The sequence below is a fragment of the Physella acuta genome, unplaced genomic scaffold (assembly GCF_028476545.2).
Source record: "Physella acuta isolate Inbredline_101_S28 unplaced genomic scaffold, ASM2847654v3 ptg000933l, whole genome shotgun sequence".
NCBI classification, from domain to species: domain Eukaryota; kingdom Metazoa; phylum Mollusca; class Gastropoda; family Physidae; genus Physella; species Physella acuta.
The window spans coordinates 112946-129969 of NW_026732450.1; the positions used below are offsets into that span (position 1 = coordinate 112946).

The following is a 17024-nucleotide window of genomic DNA, read 5'->3' on the forward strand; positions in this document are numbered from 1 at the left end:
AACATGGCTAGACCGTTTATATCAGAACTTTGTATCTAGACGTAAAGATTATCGAAGCTCTGACAATAAGACCTTTGGAGTGGTAGGGTTAGTTTAAAAAGCGAAACCTGAGTTTCTTTCAGGCTAGATTTTCTTTCACTAGTGCCCCCCTCCCCCTGAAGAAAAATGTCTGAAAGAAGCACTATGAGACATGTGAAAAAGAATGAGATAGCACATAACGAAAAAGTAATCAAGTGTAGATATCTGAAAGAAGGTTAAAAAGAAGTGACAAGTAGGTAACAACAATGTCCCTTTACTGGCTACATGTTCATTCCACAGCGGGTTTCACAACACAAAAATAAACCAATCATAACGTAATACAGTATCGTATCGGTGGTTATTCAACCGGTATCGATGTAAGATTTACAGCCGAATAACTCCTTAATGTCTCAGTATGAGAACAAACAAGTACCGACAAATCCAGCACAAAAAATAATTACAAGTGACAATTTTTAATGACACAATTGATCTGTATAAAGACATGACCTGAATAGACATGTCTAGCACACACTAAGGCATGCACACGGAGAGGTCTCAGACTTTCTATTTATAGAATGTAGACTAGAGTCAGTGCAGGGAGAGAACTGTACAATAGACAAATGTTCAAGTAGAGAATGTTGTACGGCAGGATAGAAATCACGACGGCGTCACACAAAAACATTTCTATACAATATTTTGAAGTGGCTAGTTCCCAAACTGGGGCCAGTGATTTGGATCAACAGCTGGTTTAAGATCAGATACAATCGGGCGGTGGGTTCAGGTCAGTGCAATTTTAGAGTGTGGACACAAGTACGTGTCGTCGGGATAAGTACTGGTAGAATAGTATCGAAGTATTTTAGGACAAGTAGTCATTAGATGACAGGTATCGAGGTACGTCAGGATAAGTTGTCGAGTATTGAAAAATGGTATCGACACATGTGAGGACAAGTAATCGAGTATTAAAGGACTGGTATTGATGTATGTCAGTACCAGTAATCGATTATCAACTGGTAATTAAACGTGTCAAGAAAATCTCGAATATCTGATGGCAATATTTATAGAATTTTCGTATTTTACCTGACTTCCATAAACAACATTAACATTTTTTTAAAAACTCTATAACATGCCATAGATCTTGAGCCTAAATATCATAAAAAATCGTTCTTACATGTCTTAACAATTTTTTTTAGATATTTAAAAATAAAATCGATTTTTATAATCTGCATTTCTATAGACTGTCTTTGACACGATATTTAAAAAAAACGAAAGTTATTCGTACTAGAAGCCTCTATAGATCTAACAAGAGTTGATTAACTTAAAGTTTAGAGAAAACACAACAAGACTCAGGCAAAGAACAGATGACAATGTGTGAACACCTGTCTTTAGAACTAGGCATTTATTCAATTATATCAAGTAAAACATTTACAAGAGCTTTCTATTTTGTTTGTTGAAATTCCGTAGGAGCATTGTGTTTTGTGTAACATTGTTGTAGTCCTTTTTTCCAGCAGACCAAAGTCGCAAGACAGCGTGTATTGGGACAGACGTGTGTAGCGGGGATCAAACTTTAATTGTGACATATGTGTGTGTGATGAAACATATTGTGACACAGACTTGTATAACAGGGATCAAACGTATTGTGACACATACTTTGGGAGCAGGGATCAAACTTTTATTGTGACAGACTTTATGAGCAGGGATCAAACTTTTATTGTGACACAGACTTTGGGAGCAGGGATCAAACTTTTATTGCGACACTTTGGGAGCAGGGATCAAACTTTTATTGTGACACAGACTTTGGGAGCAGGGATCAAACTTCTATTGTGACACAGACTTTGGGAGCAGGGATCAAACTTCTATTGTGACACAGACTTTGGGAGCAGGGATCAAACTTTTATTGTGACAGACTTTGGGAGCAGGGATCTAACTTTTATTGTGACACAGACTTTGGGAGCAGGGATCAAACTTTTATTGTGACAAAGACTTTGGGAGCAGGGATCAAACTTTTATTGTGACAGAGACTTTGGGAGCAGGGATCAAACTTATTGTGACACAGACTTTGGGAGCAGGGATCAAACTTTTATTGTGACACAGACTTTGGGAGCAGGGATCAAACTTATTGTGACACAGACTTTGGGAGCAGGGATCAAACTTATGGTAACACAGACTTTGGGAGCAGGGATCAAACTTTTATTGTGACACAAACTTTGGGAGCAGGGATCAAACTTATTGTGACACAGACTTTGGGAGCAGGGATCAAACTTATGGTAACACAGACTTTAGGAGCAGGCATCAAACTTTTATTGTGACACAGACTTTGGGAGCAGGCATCAAACTTTTATTGTGAAACAGACTTTGGGAGCAGGGATCAAACTTGTGACACAGACTTTGGGAGCAGGGATCAAACTTATTGTGACAGACTTTGGGAGCAGGGATCAAACTTTTATTGTGACACAGACTTTGGGAGCAGGGATCAAACTTTTATTGTGACACAGACTTTGGGAGCAGGGATCAAACTTATTGTGACACAGACTTAGGGAGCAGGGATCAAACTTATGGTAACACAGACTTTGGGAGCAGGGATCAAACTTTTATTGTGACACAGACTTTGGGAGCAGGGATCAAACTTATTGTGACACAGACTTTGGGAGCAGGGATCAAACTTTTATTGTGACAAAGACTTTGGGAGAAGGGATCAAACTTTTATTGTGACAGAGACTTTGGGAGCAGGGATCAAACTTATTGTGACACAGACTTTGGGAGCAGGGATCAAACTTTTATTGTGACAGACTTTGGGAGCAGGGATCAAACTTATTGTGACATAGACTTTGGGAGCAGGGATCAAACTTTTATTGCGACACAGACTTTGGGAGCAGGGATCAAACTTATTGTGACACAGACTTTGGGAGCAGGGATCAAACTTTTATTGTGACACAGACTTTGGAAGCAGGGATCAAACTTTTATTGTGACACAGACTTTGGGAGCAGGCATCAAACTTTTATTGTGACACAGACTTTGGGAGCAGGGATCAAACTTGTGACACAGACTTTGGGAGCAGGGATCAAACTTATTGTGACAGACTTTGGGAGCAGGGATCAAACTTATTGTGACACAGACTTTGGGAGCAGGGATCAAACTTTTATTGTGACACAGACTTTGGGAGCAGGGATCAAACTTATTGTGACACAGACTTAGGGAGCAGGGATCAAACTTATTGTGACACAGACTTTAGGAGCAGGGATCAAACTTATTGTGACACAGACTTTGGGAGCAGGGATCAAACTTATGGTAACACAGACTTTGGGAGCAGGGATCAAACTTTTATTGTGACACAGACTTTGGGAGCAGGGATCAAACTTATTGTGATTTAGACTTTGGGAGCAGGGATCAAACTTATTGTGACACAGACTTTGGGAGCAGGGATCAAACTTATTTTGACACAGAATTTGGGAGCAGGGATCAAACTTTTATTGTGACAGAGACTTTGGGAGCAGGGATCAAACTTATTGTGACACAGACTTTGGGAGCAGGGATCAAACTTATTGTGACACAGACTTTGGGAGCAGGGATCAAACTTTTATTGTGACAGACTTTGGGAGCAGGGATCTAACTTTTATTGTGACACAGACTTTGGGAGCAGGGATCAAACTTTTATTGTGACAAAGACTTTGGGAGCAGGGATCAAACTTTTATTGTGACAGAGACTTTGGGAGCAGGGATCAAACTTATTGTGACACAGACTTTGGGAGCAGGGATCAAACTTTTATTGTGACACAGACTTTGGGAGCAGGGATCAAACTTATTGTGACACAGACTTTGGGAGCAGGGATCAAACTTATGGTAACACAGACTTTGGGAGCAGGGATCAAACTTTTATTGTGACACAAACTTTGGGAGCAGGGATCAAACTTATTGTGACACAGACTTTGGGAGCAAGGATCAAACTTCTATTGTGACATAGACTTTGGGAGCAGGGATCAACTTATTGTGACACAGACTTGTATAGCAAGGATCAAACTATGAACATACAATTACTTGACAAGTGAAGCTAGACAAATGTCGAGGCGGCGAGTGTAAACAGTTATCGAAACTCTTCAAGACGTGATTCTCATGTTGTAAGCGGTGGGGTTAGCAAAGACAACAGTATCAGATTTAGGCCGGAGAGAATTCGATCGCTAACACAATCATTACACAAGACAGGTAACCTATCACTTTACATGTCATCAAGACAGGTAACCTATCACAATACCAGTCACCTGGGCAGGTAACCATCACTACCCCAGTCACCTGGGCAGGTAACCATCACTACCCCAGTCACATGGGCAGGTAACCATCACTACCCCAGTCACCTGGGCAGGTAACCATCACTACACCAGTCACCTGGGCAGGTAACCATCACTACACCAGTTACCTGAGCAGGTAACCATCACTACACCAGTCACCTGGGCAGGTAACCATCACTACACCAGTCACCTGGAAGGTAACTATCCCTACACCAGTTACCTGAGCAGGTAACCATCACTACACCAGTCACCTGAGCAGGTAACCATCACTACACCAGTCACCTGGGCAGGTAACCATCACTACACCAGTCACATAGGCAGGTAACCATCACTACACCAGTCACCTGGGCAGGTAACCATCACTACACCAGTCACATAGGCAGGTAACCATCACTATACCAGTCACCTGAACAGGTAACCATCACTACCTCAATCACCTGGGCAGGTAACCATCACTACACCAGTCACACAGGCAGGTAACCATCCCTACACCAGTCACCTGGGCAGGTAACCATCACTACACCAGTCACCTGGGCAGGTAACCATCACTACACCAGTCACCTGGGCAGGTAACCATCACTACACCAGTCACCTGGGCAGGTAACCATCACCCCCCCCCCCCCCCCCCACCAAGACAGGTGTTTAATCGGGCAATACATCTGACACGTTCTGTGCTGGAGTGAACCTTGGCAACTGTCGGCCAGGTAGAAAAAAAAAGGTCTGCTACACGGTGTCTAAACGTGCAGATAGCACCTGGAGAAAGCTTACAAACCTCTCGCATTGCCCGGTGATTGTTTTGTTTTCCTTCTAACCCCAACAGAATTAACGTTACTCAAACAACCTTGCCAGTTAGATCAGAGGGCGCATTATGGGGAGGTGGGTGGGTGGGAGGTTGACATATACCGTCTGAGTACACTGAGGGGGGGGGGGGCTAAGTCAAATAATGTTCTATATAGAGGTGGGTGGGGGTGGATAAGAGGTTGACATATAGGGCCTACTAAGTTAATAAAAGCACAGTTGGGAGGTGGGTGGGTAGTAAGTTGACATATACCATGTTATCCTATCATAATCTGAGTAAAATGGGGATGTTCTACTCACATGTTCTACACAAAATTAAAGTTCTATCGATCGACATTTATGGCCATAAAAACTAGAGGAGACAATTTTACATACTACTAGAGATTATAACCTATACAGTTCTAGCGGTAAGAATAACAAAGTTCTAGATATCAAACAACAGTTCTAGATATAATACAAAATTCTAGATAAAACAACAAAGTTCTAGATATAAAACCACAAAGTTCTAGAGATAAAACAACAGTTCTAGAGATAAAACTACAAAGTTCTAGAGATAAAACAACAGTTCTAGAGATAAAACAGTTCTAGAGATAAAACAACAAAGTTCTAGAGATAAAACAACAGTTCTAGAGATAAAACAACAAAGTTCTAGAGATAAAACAACAGTTCTAGAGATAAAACCACAAAGTTCTAGAGATAAAACCACAAAGTTCTATAGATAAAACAACAAAGCTCTATAGATAAAACGTTGTACCAACCTTAACGATGTGATGGGTAGGGTATCCGTGGCTTCTGATGAGAACAGCTCCCTCTGTTGGATGGACGTGTCATGGATAAAATCTTCGCCGTTCTTTCCTGCACGACAACAACACAAGGTTATAACTGATGTATAGGGGATCTATAACACAGTAATCTAATGTATGATATATATAACACAGTACGATATTTGTAACACAGTAACCCAATATATGATATCTATAACACAATAACCTAATGTATATCTGTAACACAGTAACCCTATGAATGATATCTGTAACACAGTAACCCAATGTATACTTGTAACAGTAGCCTAATGTATATGTATAACACAATAACCTAATTTATATCTATAACACAGTAACCCTATGAATGATATCTGTAACAGTAACACAGTAACCTAATGTATATCTGTAACACAGTAACCCTATGTATACTTGTAACACAGTAACCTAAAGTATATCTGTAACACAGTAACCCTATGAATGATATCTGTAACACAGTAATCTAATGTATGAATCTATAACACAATAACCTACTATATCGTACGATATCTGAACAAAAAAAGGCTACAGTTTCGTATATCTGTAACACAATAGCCTGTTATATTGTGTGTAACCGCACCAACCCCATCACTTAACAATACAAGTTAACCAATGGAGTAGATAATCGCACAGTAAGTATGAAATGTGTATACATTAATCGTACAACAGCTGGGCCGACAATGTTGCTTTATGCTGGCACGCTGTTGTCTAAACACATACAGAATTTCATATGTTGGACTATAGGCACATTTGATACGTCGGGCTGTTGTCTAAACACATACAGAATTTCAAATGTCGGGCTGAATACACATACAGAATTTCAAATGTTGGGCTGAATACACATACAGAATTTCAAATGTCGGGCTGAATACACATACAGAATTTCAAATGTCGGGCTGAATACACATACAGAATTTCTAATGTCGGGCTGAATACACATACATAATTTCAAATGTCGGGCTGAATACACATACAGAATTTCAAATGTCGGGCTGAATACACATACAGAATTTCAAATGTCGGGCTGAATACACATACAGAATTTCAAATGTCGGGCTGAATACACATACAGAATTACAGAATTTAAAACGTCAGGGTCTTCAAGCTAATGCATACCAAAACGTGCTGAGATATAATAAATGTCAATCGAGAAAAGAATATAAATTTTCTTCATTCAAAGATAATAGGTTTACAACTTACATCATTCAACGACAGCATTTAAAGAGACTTGTTTGACAACATTAAAAGACAGTTATATGACTACAGTAAAATATTGTTGTGTGACTGTATTTAAAGACAGACTAGCTGGGAAAAAACTTGATATACCCCTCCCACCCAGGGGAACAAACGAGGAACGGACTAATTAACATAATTATAACATACTAATTAATTTTAACAGTCACATGGGAATTCATTAACACATTATTTTAATGCAAAAGAAATTGCTTGAAATTTTACTGAATAGCTATCAATTCTTGAACTGCACATGAATTGGAGAAAAGAAAACCCTTACATCATTTAAAATTTAACAAGAAGATTGTATCACGGGCTAAAAATTTGATTTGATGGCCGTATAATTGTATCAGTGTACATCGGTTAGGCAGGTTGGTAATTGTTTGAGGGAGATAGGATGTTATAGAAGGGGCATACGAGGGGAAATGAACGTTATACGAGGTGCAATGAACGTTATACGAGGGGAAATTAACGTTATAAAGGGGCAACGAACGTTATACTAAAGGAATAATGTTATGAGGGTGACATGTCACTACATGTGTACAGCATCAACCGTTATGAGGGTGACACCCATGAGGGTGACACCCAGCGGTATAAGTTTCAGAGCAAAGATCGTTATATGAAGGGCATTAAATGTCACACGAAAGGCATCGATCGTTATGTGGACATCGACCGACATATCAGGGCACTGAAAGTTACACGACCAACATTGTACGATATACATGAGCATGATGTACAACATATGTGTACACCAGTTTGTAGTACTATATACGTGCGCATGCGTGAGGTGTACGTATGTGAACATCAATACCCACACAAGTCATTTACCATCCATACATACAGTGAGATGTTCCACAAAGAGAACACATCGATAAAACAAATTTATTCTACTTATTTTTTTCTGGCCGAGTTGACAGGGGATTAGCTAACAAAAGCCGCGACCTGAGCGGGCAAACAATTAGAGGATTATACAGCAGATGGTCCGATAGTACATCCCACAACCGCTGGGTGGTGTCATACACGTTGGGTTTGTACCGGGGTGCACGTCGTGTTGCCCCGGGGGATGGGGTTAGTCTTGGAGGAGGGGAAGGAGGGTGAGGCTAGTCTTGGAGGAGGGGAAGAGGGTGAGGCTAGTATTGGAGTAGGGGAAGGAGGGTGAGGCTAGTCTTGGAGGAGGGGAAGGAGGGTGAGGCTAGTCTTTGAGGAGGGAAGGAGGGTGAGGCTAGTCTTGGAGGAGGGGAAGAGGGTGAGGCTAGTCTTTGAGGAGGGAAGGAGGGTGAGGCTAGTCTTGGAGGAGGGGAAGAGGGTGAGGCTAGTCTTGGAGGAGGGGAAGGAGGGGGGGAGGATAGTCTTGGAAGGAGGGGGGAGGATAGTCTTGGAAGGAGGGGGGAGGATAGTCTTGGAAGGAGGGGGGAGGATAGTCTTGGAAGGAGGGGGGGAGGATAGTCTTGGAAGGAGGGAGGAGGATAGTCTTGGAAGGAGGGGGGAGGATAGTCTTGGAAGGAGGGGGGGGGGGAGGATAGTCTTGGAAGGAGGGGGGAGGATAAATATTGACCAGTGACACATTAAATTAAATGATATTCAATTACTTATCAATAATATATCTTTTATGGTGGGGGTGTTAATTCATTGAACTATTTTTTTTTAACTTGATTTCGGTATTAGCTTAACCAATGGTCAGTTAAAAAAAAGTGGATACGTTGTTTAGTTAAAAGCCCAGCCTTAAACGTGCTACACATCAGAAATCAAATGCCTACAGATGGCCCACGTTTAGCACATACATCCTACACTCTGCTCTACGCGGTAGGAAAATGTTTAGTTCAGAGCCACAGCGTTTGTATACTCAAGGATCTAACTAGCAATCATTCTCGGTTAGTGGTACTTATCGATTAGCCAAAACCACTTACTTTTATAGATCGACCAAGTATCGCCGATAACGATACTTCAAACCCAACCCTAACACCAAACCTAGCAAAAGCATAATCGAGATTTTATGAATCGTTACCGGCGATACCATCAACACAAATACGAGGGTATGGCTAATCGATAAGTACCGTGTTTTATTATTCACATGATATCCCTATAATCGCCTTTAATCCTGATAAACAACTTATGGCGTAGAGACAGTTGGTCTGAATTGCTTTCCCAATAACAAAGCTTGTCCCTCGTATAGTGGTGAGCTTATCGCAGTCATGGGCTGATTTTTGTACGAAACTAGGCACAGGCTGGTTTTTGTACGAAACTAGGCACAGGCTGGTTTTTGTACCAAACTAGGCACGGACTGATTTTTGTACGAAACTAGGCACGGACTGATTTTTGTACCAAACTAGGCACGGACTGATTTTTGTACCAAACTAGGCACGGACTGATTTTTGTACCAAACTAGGCACGGACTGATTTTTGTACGAAACTAGGCACGGACTGATTTTTGTACGAAACTAGGCACGGACTGATTTTTGTACGAAACTAGGCACGGACTGATTTTTGTACGAAACTAGGCACAGGCTGGTTTTTGTACGAAACTAGGCACAGGCTGGTTTTTGTACGAAACTAGGCATCGGCTGTACCAATCTTAGCACATGTTTAACTTTTTTGTGCCAGTCTAGATATTACAAAAAGGCTCGTTTTTTGTGTACCACATACTGTTAAACTTTACTACTAACCACAATCTTTGTGGGCCAAACTTAACCCAGCCTATGTTATACTTACCATTTTGTGTACCAAACTTACTAATCAAATCATGATATCCAACACAAGAGAATCTAAACAGACGAAAGAAATTAAACAAATAAAACTAAAACCACCCTGTGGTACTTTCCCGTTATAAGGCACCAGGCAGCCATTACACGCCGTACACTGCTCGTCTGGTACTTGTAAGTCCCCTACCCCAACTGTTGTCAACAGTAGCACTAAGCTTAACGTCAACACAAGATGGATAAAAAAAACTGCCGTTTCTAAAATCACCACATTAGGGGAATGATCAGCCCAGTGCCCGGGGGGTGTATGGGATAAACAATCAATAACTGCATCAGCTAACTGGATCAATTACTTTGTCTTTAATTGCTACACGTTCGATCGGTTTATACAAATAGATTTCAACAAAAAAATTGGTCCACGGTATTTTGGTCCATGTAAGGAGTGGAGGTAAGGGAGGTAAGCTAGTCTGAGACTGTTATAAACCCAGGCCAAGGTGCTGGCACTGTCTACACGTTAGGCCAATCAAATTATTGCTCTTGAATTTTTTGTTGGCGGCATTTATAACACAACATAATGGAGTAATATATAGATATTAACTTAATCGAGTAGTTTACACATATTAGTTTAACATAATCGAGTAGTTTACAGATATATTCGAATAACATAATCGATACATCAGTATAACTACTCGTGTGGTTTACAAAAAGAGAGAAAATAAACAAAGCAGCGAGATATTTATAACCAGCAGACGGTCAGCGAATGAAACCAATCAATCGATAAAGATAAATAGGAGGGGAGGAAGTAAAGATATGGGACATAATCATGCGTTATTTTTGGATGGGGAAAGATATGGGACATAATCACGCGTTATTTTTGGATGGGGAAAGATATGGGACATAATCATGCGTTATTTTTTGGATGGGGAAAGATATGGGACATAATCATGCGTTAATTTTTGGATGGGGAAAGATATGGGACATAATCATGCGTTATTTTTGGATGGGGAAAAATATGTGACATAATCACGCGTTATTTTTTAATGGGGAATGACATGGGACATAATCGTGCGTTATTTTTGGATGGGGAAAGATATGGGACATAATCACGCGTTATCTTTTAATGGGGAATGACATGGGACATAATCACGCGTTGTTTTTGGATGGGAAAAGAAATAAATCATACGCTAGTCTTGTTTACACCACACCAGCCATACAATATACTACTTCTTCAGTTCACACCCTTCTTTTATGGTGCAAGTGACTTCCCCTTAATGACATTACGTGACTTTCCCAGATCGGCGCGTCCTACCTAAACACATCTACACACGGCCCTAAACTTAGCCCAGTGTGTCACAGTGATTGAAGGGGAGACGACTTTATAACCTGATTCTGACACTTAACTTTTGTTGCTTTTCTTTTATTAAAGAAAAAAAGTTTGATTTATTAACAATCTATGTATCACGGGTAGCCAACACATTAAACCAAATTGATTTTTTTAAAGGCTAACAACACATGTTTTAAATTGTTAGCTGTAAGGAAAAGGGTATGGTTTAATCTTGGTGTGGTGGTTATTGACAGAGAAAAAAAACGTATCAGTTGGGAATAAAGATTAACAATCAGCGAAAAACCGAACATTTATTAACAGTTTTTTAAGAACTATACAAAAAAATTGTAAAGAAATATAGAGAACTAAACGTTCAGGCATTGACTCTTTATTTCAATGTAGGTTAACATACACGTAAAGGTGGCGAGGAACGGACCCCCCCCCCCCCTCCCAACTCCCCGTGTATGGCCACCTCGTTGAACCACAACCGTGACACGTATCAACCCTTCACCGCAAGCAGCTTTTACCCGGCTACACCATTAGATCAATAAGTTAATGATATTTTAAATTGGCTTTTTTTTTTACGGTTTTTTTTTTTCGTTGAACACCGGGGGTCGCCAGGCTTTCTATAGGTGAACACACAATTTGACTTATCATAGAGTGCAGATTTACGATAGTTTAGGCAATCGTTCAAGCACATACCGACAACCGCGCGCACAAAAGCCATACTCTAGTCATAAACTAACCCTCAATAATGGCAAATATCCGTCCGTAAATTACCCCCCTTTTCAAAGGCGCGCTAGCTTCATTGATTTCACGTAGATCAATAAACAAAAAAAAAAGGGGGAGAGAAATCTGAACATTGGTTACAGATCTGAACCTCAGGCTTTCTTCCCCTTTTTTTTCTCTCGGGTTAGTTTTATGTTTAACCCAACATTTAAGATCACTTCAGTCGTCTTTAATGGGGCGAGAAGAGTGGAGTAGCAATATGGTGGGGTAGCAAGTACCTCACAGCTGACACCTAGGTGGTTAAAGTTTTATCCAGAAATTTTTAGCGGTGAAATTTTTGTACCCATCATCGTGCAACTCAATTTAAAAAAAAAAAACAAAAAAAAACACATCAACGCTTTAACCTTAGGACGTTTTCCAAACTACTTCAGCCCCTCCAGGTAATCGTTTCACCATTCCAACATGAAAATAAAGAAGCTTGCATTGTAAAGTAGCTAAGGGTTCTGGACCAGTAGCGCTGCAGCGCGGTCATGTATTAAAGATATCGATTTTATAGCGGTCATTAGGCGGTGGGGGACCTGGGGAAAAAAACGGTGCTAAAACTGAGAGGCCATTACCTTCTGTGGTCCGCAGATATAAAAAAATGTAAGTAAAAAAATAACTATAGATACAACGTTGAGGTAAATCACTATGAATAGATACACAACCTTTGCTGTTCAGTACGAATTCAAGCCGAGATAAACCAGTATGAATATATCCCAGTACGACTAAACGCTGAATTTTAGTCACGTGATAGGACAGGAGTTGTAATCACGTGACAGCAGGACCGGAGCTGTGGTCACGTGTGAGGATCGAAGCTGTAATCACGTGACAGCATCGGAGCTGTAGTCACGAACGCCAACTGCAATACACCTCACGTCCCAATCCCCAATGTTAAAGCCATTGACTGCTGCACAGTTGCGTTTTTTTTTTGTAGTTGTAAATAATTTACGTTGGTAGTCTGCGTGCTTCTAGTGCAAGAGTGCAGTGGGGTTACGCAACGCACCAGTGCGCACCATCTGTTTAGGTCTGCGCTAGTCGGGTCCTCAAACGGGACGGGCAACATTAGGAAGACGAGTTGACTGTAGGGACCAGATGAGGGAATGTGAAGTGTTACCACTGGGGGCTGAAGGTTACACCTCCACGTTTCAACACGCAACTAGCCAAATATGTGACAGCTACCTCCCCCACCCACCCTCTCTTTTACCTGAAGCCGTCTGTCTACCTGGTGATGTAAGTAGGTCATGGAGTGGGGAGGATGTAAGGGGGGGGGCGCCAGCTGTCAGTCAATGTTTACACGATCAGACCCCGCCACCTTTTAGCAGACGGTGACTTGTGGCCTGGAGAAATCCAACTCCAGATAGCGGACAATACGCATGACGTCATCTCTGTTGTAAACTGACGGGACGTTTCTTGGCCAGCGCGAGACAACAACCACAGAATAACCCCGGCAATTAGCTGGTCAGGGGAGACTATTCACGTCTAAATTGCTTCCCCCTGTCGTCTCCAGGTTGGAGTGAATTTTCCTTATCTTCCCCCTTGACTGAACCCACCTGAAGTGTCCGGGGCTCAATGAAGCATTGGGGCCAACAGAGAGGCACAGGTTTACACACGGTAAACGAAGGCGGCTTTAAATTTGCTTGCCGTCAATCTTACGTGTGAGCCGACTCAACAACGACCATTTATCGGTTTCCGTAACGTGGGCGGGCCAGGCTGCTGGTACAATGGCCCAACACGGTGCACCGGCCATTAGGGTCACGTGCGATAAACGGGGCATCGATCCTGAGTCAGCACGCCAGAAAAAGTTTGAAGGCGAGTTAATTCATTGACTGGTTGTGTTTACCGCACTCATTAGCGTGGTGGTCAATTCATGTCGTATGCAAATGCGAACACGTTTTAAATTTATGGCTGGGAGGTAAACACGAGCTAACCTCGTCAAGTGGACTTGCATTTTGTGGCTGGTTCGGGATAGGAGGGTACAAGAAGCGATTAAGGGGGGGGGTGAGTCATAAATGTGAGTAGAATACGTTTCCAACTATGGTCAGAGCACTGGCTGAGGGGGGGGGGGCAGAAAGTAAGATGGCGGTGTTTACTATTTGGGCTGACTTAAAAATAGAAGTATTTGCAATGTACCAGGCATATGTGGGTATTCAGAAATGTAGCTAGTGACTACTGCCATTGTCCAGAAATCTAACTAGCCTTAATTGCCACTAAAAGTGCCCAGAAATGTAGCAAGCTATACCTGCTTGTGTTCAGAAATGTAGCTAGTCATAACTGCCAGTGCCCAGAAATGTAGCAAGCTATACCTGCTTGTGTTCAGAAATATAATTGGTCAATGAAGACATAACTGCCATTGCCCAGAAATGGCCGCAAGTGGACTGCGGTCAGAAATCTAGCCAGTAAAACAAAAACCGGTTGAGCAGCAACCACCGCCGACATAATTGCTTTTCACACAGACAAAAAACTGGGGCAATGAGGATCAGTACCCTCCCACCGGCTCAAGTCGTCTCGTTGGCAGGCTCAATCGGCCCGGTCAGACTCAGGGGTAATTACTCGCGTTTGACGAGCGAGTCCAGGGGAAATAATAAGACCGGCAGAAGGTGAGGGTGAGTGATGCCAGTAGCCGGACCTGCCGATCGATACCCCCCCCCCACCCATATCTGGCTAATTTGGCAACTTCTCGGCCCATTATCTACAAGTCCTTGGCCAGACTTGCTTTCACACAGCTAAAGCTGCTCCCCCCCTCCATCATTACATTTAGCTCAATCCTCCTGATGTTGGTCAGTGTGTACCCAACTGTACTGGGCGTGTTGTGTTTATGTGAGTAAAGCTCAGTATACATCTGTGGGGGGGGGGGGCAATCATTGCTATACACAGTACAAGTGTCAACATGGACACGATAATCACAACATGAAAGATGAACCAAAATATGGCCTATTTAACTGTTACTATGTATACAACGCCTAACTTATGATAATCTAAATATTTTACCCGATTCTTATATATGTAAATATACATTGTTGGTTATTTGGGTTTAAGGGAATAATTTTTAAAATTAGAAACTGAATATTAAATTCCTATTTTATGGGAATATTTTCTTTCTGTGACACATCTTCATTACCTTTATAGTAGTATCCTTCATATATGAGTGCTAATGAAACATAAAAATGTCACACATACAGCTTCACACCATATCACATGTTTACACGGTGCTTCAACTACACACAAAACCATACCTAAACCAAACAAGGTATGGGGACCACACAAACAACTGAAGTTACTAACTTCATTATCACTTTAGTAAACAGATCTACATACAGTATCCACACAACACACTGTATCCCCAGGTACACACATGTGTATACATACACGACTCCACTCGAGAACAAAAAATATGTACACACAAACCCAGAACTACACACACAACCCACGCCATTGTCAATTCTTCAAACGTCAAATTACTTAAGAGTGCACACATAGATCACAAGTAATCCATTTCCTACACATCCATCAAGCAAACGCCACCCTGTGACACCCAACACATCACGCAGTGACACGACCCTACTTAATCTTAATACAGCCTTATCGCTCATGTGTCACAATACACCAACTCCCCACACGGAAGGGAGATAATCCAGGCTTTCAGTTGCCGTTCACACCGCCTTATCAATAGCGGTTGTACGTATGGGACACAACAGAGCAGCGTCAAGAGGTTGATAGATACAAGGTAGCTGGGTGTAAACAAACAGGACATGATCGTGTAGGACAAGATCATGTAGACAAGATCATATGTAGGACAAATACAAGGTAGCTGGGTGTAAACAAATAGGACATGATCATGTAGGACAAGATCATGTAGACAAGATCATATGTAGGACAAATACAAGGTAGCTGGTGTGTAAACAAATAGGACATGATCATGTAGGACAAGATCATGTAGGACAAGATCATGTAGACACGATCATTTGTAGGACAAATACAAGGTAGCTGGGTGTAAACAAACAGGACATGATCGTGTATGACAAGATCATGTAGACAAGATCATATGTAGGACAAATACAAGGTAGCTGGGTGTAAAAAAACAGGACATGATCGTGTAGGACAAGATCATGTAGGACAAGATCATGTAGACAAGATCATGTAACATGTAGGACAAATACAAGACAGCTGGGTGTAAACAAACAGGACATGATCATGTAGGACAAGATCACATGTAGGACAAACACAAGGTAGCTGGGTGTAAACAAACAGGACATGATTGTGTAGGACAAGATCATGTAGACAAGATCGTATGTAGGACAAATACAAGGTAGCTGGGTGTAAACAAACAGGACATGATCGTGTAGGACAAGATCACGTAGACAAGATCATGTAACATGTAGGACAATACAAGGCAGCTGGGTGTTAACAAACAGGACAACATCACGCAGGAGGAAGGACAAATAGACGTAACTGAGTGAAAAAAAAAACAGTATAGATAATGTAAAACGTAGGACATGTACAATTTACTGGACAAGATCACACAACTTGTAGGACAAGACCATTCATTCATACAGATCATCATACAACCTTGATAACAGTAAACAGGTTCACACATACAGGTTATCACAACAGAGATGAAGATTACAATATACAGGTGAAGATCACACAGATCAATATCATACAATGTACGGGTGATAATACACAACATAATGGTGAAGATCATACATGTCCATACAACTTAAACGCTAGCAAAAGTTCCTACTTGGTACAGGACAAGATCAATCATACAGATCATCATATAACCTTGATGTGAAGATCATACAAGTCAAGTCCATACAACCTGTAGGCAAGTATAAGGACACACAGCGTACAGGGCAAGATCATACAACCTTGATGTGAAGATCATTCAACTTGTAGGCAATCATAAGGTCACACAACGTACATGACAAGATCATGTAAACAAACTAAAACGACACCAGCCTTCACCAGCCCATTAACCAATACGTCTATGACATCTCACTGACAAGTGGAGCACCTCGCTAATTGACAAGTTTGACGTGTAGCATACACTTGACACTACACTACTGAGCTTTTTAAAAAAAAAATGTTTTGACTGTCAACTGA

General features: G+C 41.4%; 1 protein-coding gene across 6 annotated transcripts in view; it reads right to left on the bottom strand.

The window, feature by feature from the left end:
- Positions 1-17024, bottom strand: part of LOC131953597 (arginine-glutamic acid dipeptide repeats protein) — a 167417-nt gene that overhangs the window by 42404 nt on the left and 107989 nt on the right. For all 6 annotated transcript variants that reach the window (XM_059316841.1, XM_059316842.1, XM_059316843.1 and 3 more), the window contains one exon: positions 5856-5952. In XM_059316841.1, coding sequence (XP_059172824.1) covers positions 5856-5952 — 97 coding nt within the window. The remainder of the gene's footprint in view (positions 1-5855; positions 5953-17024) is intronic.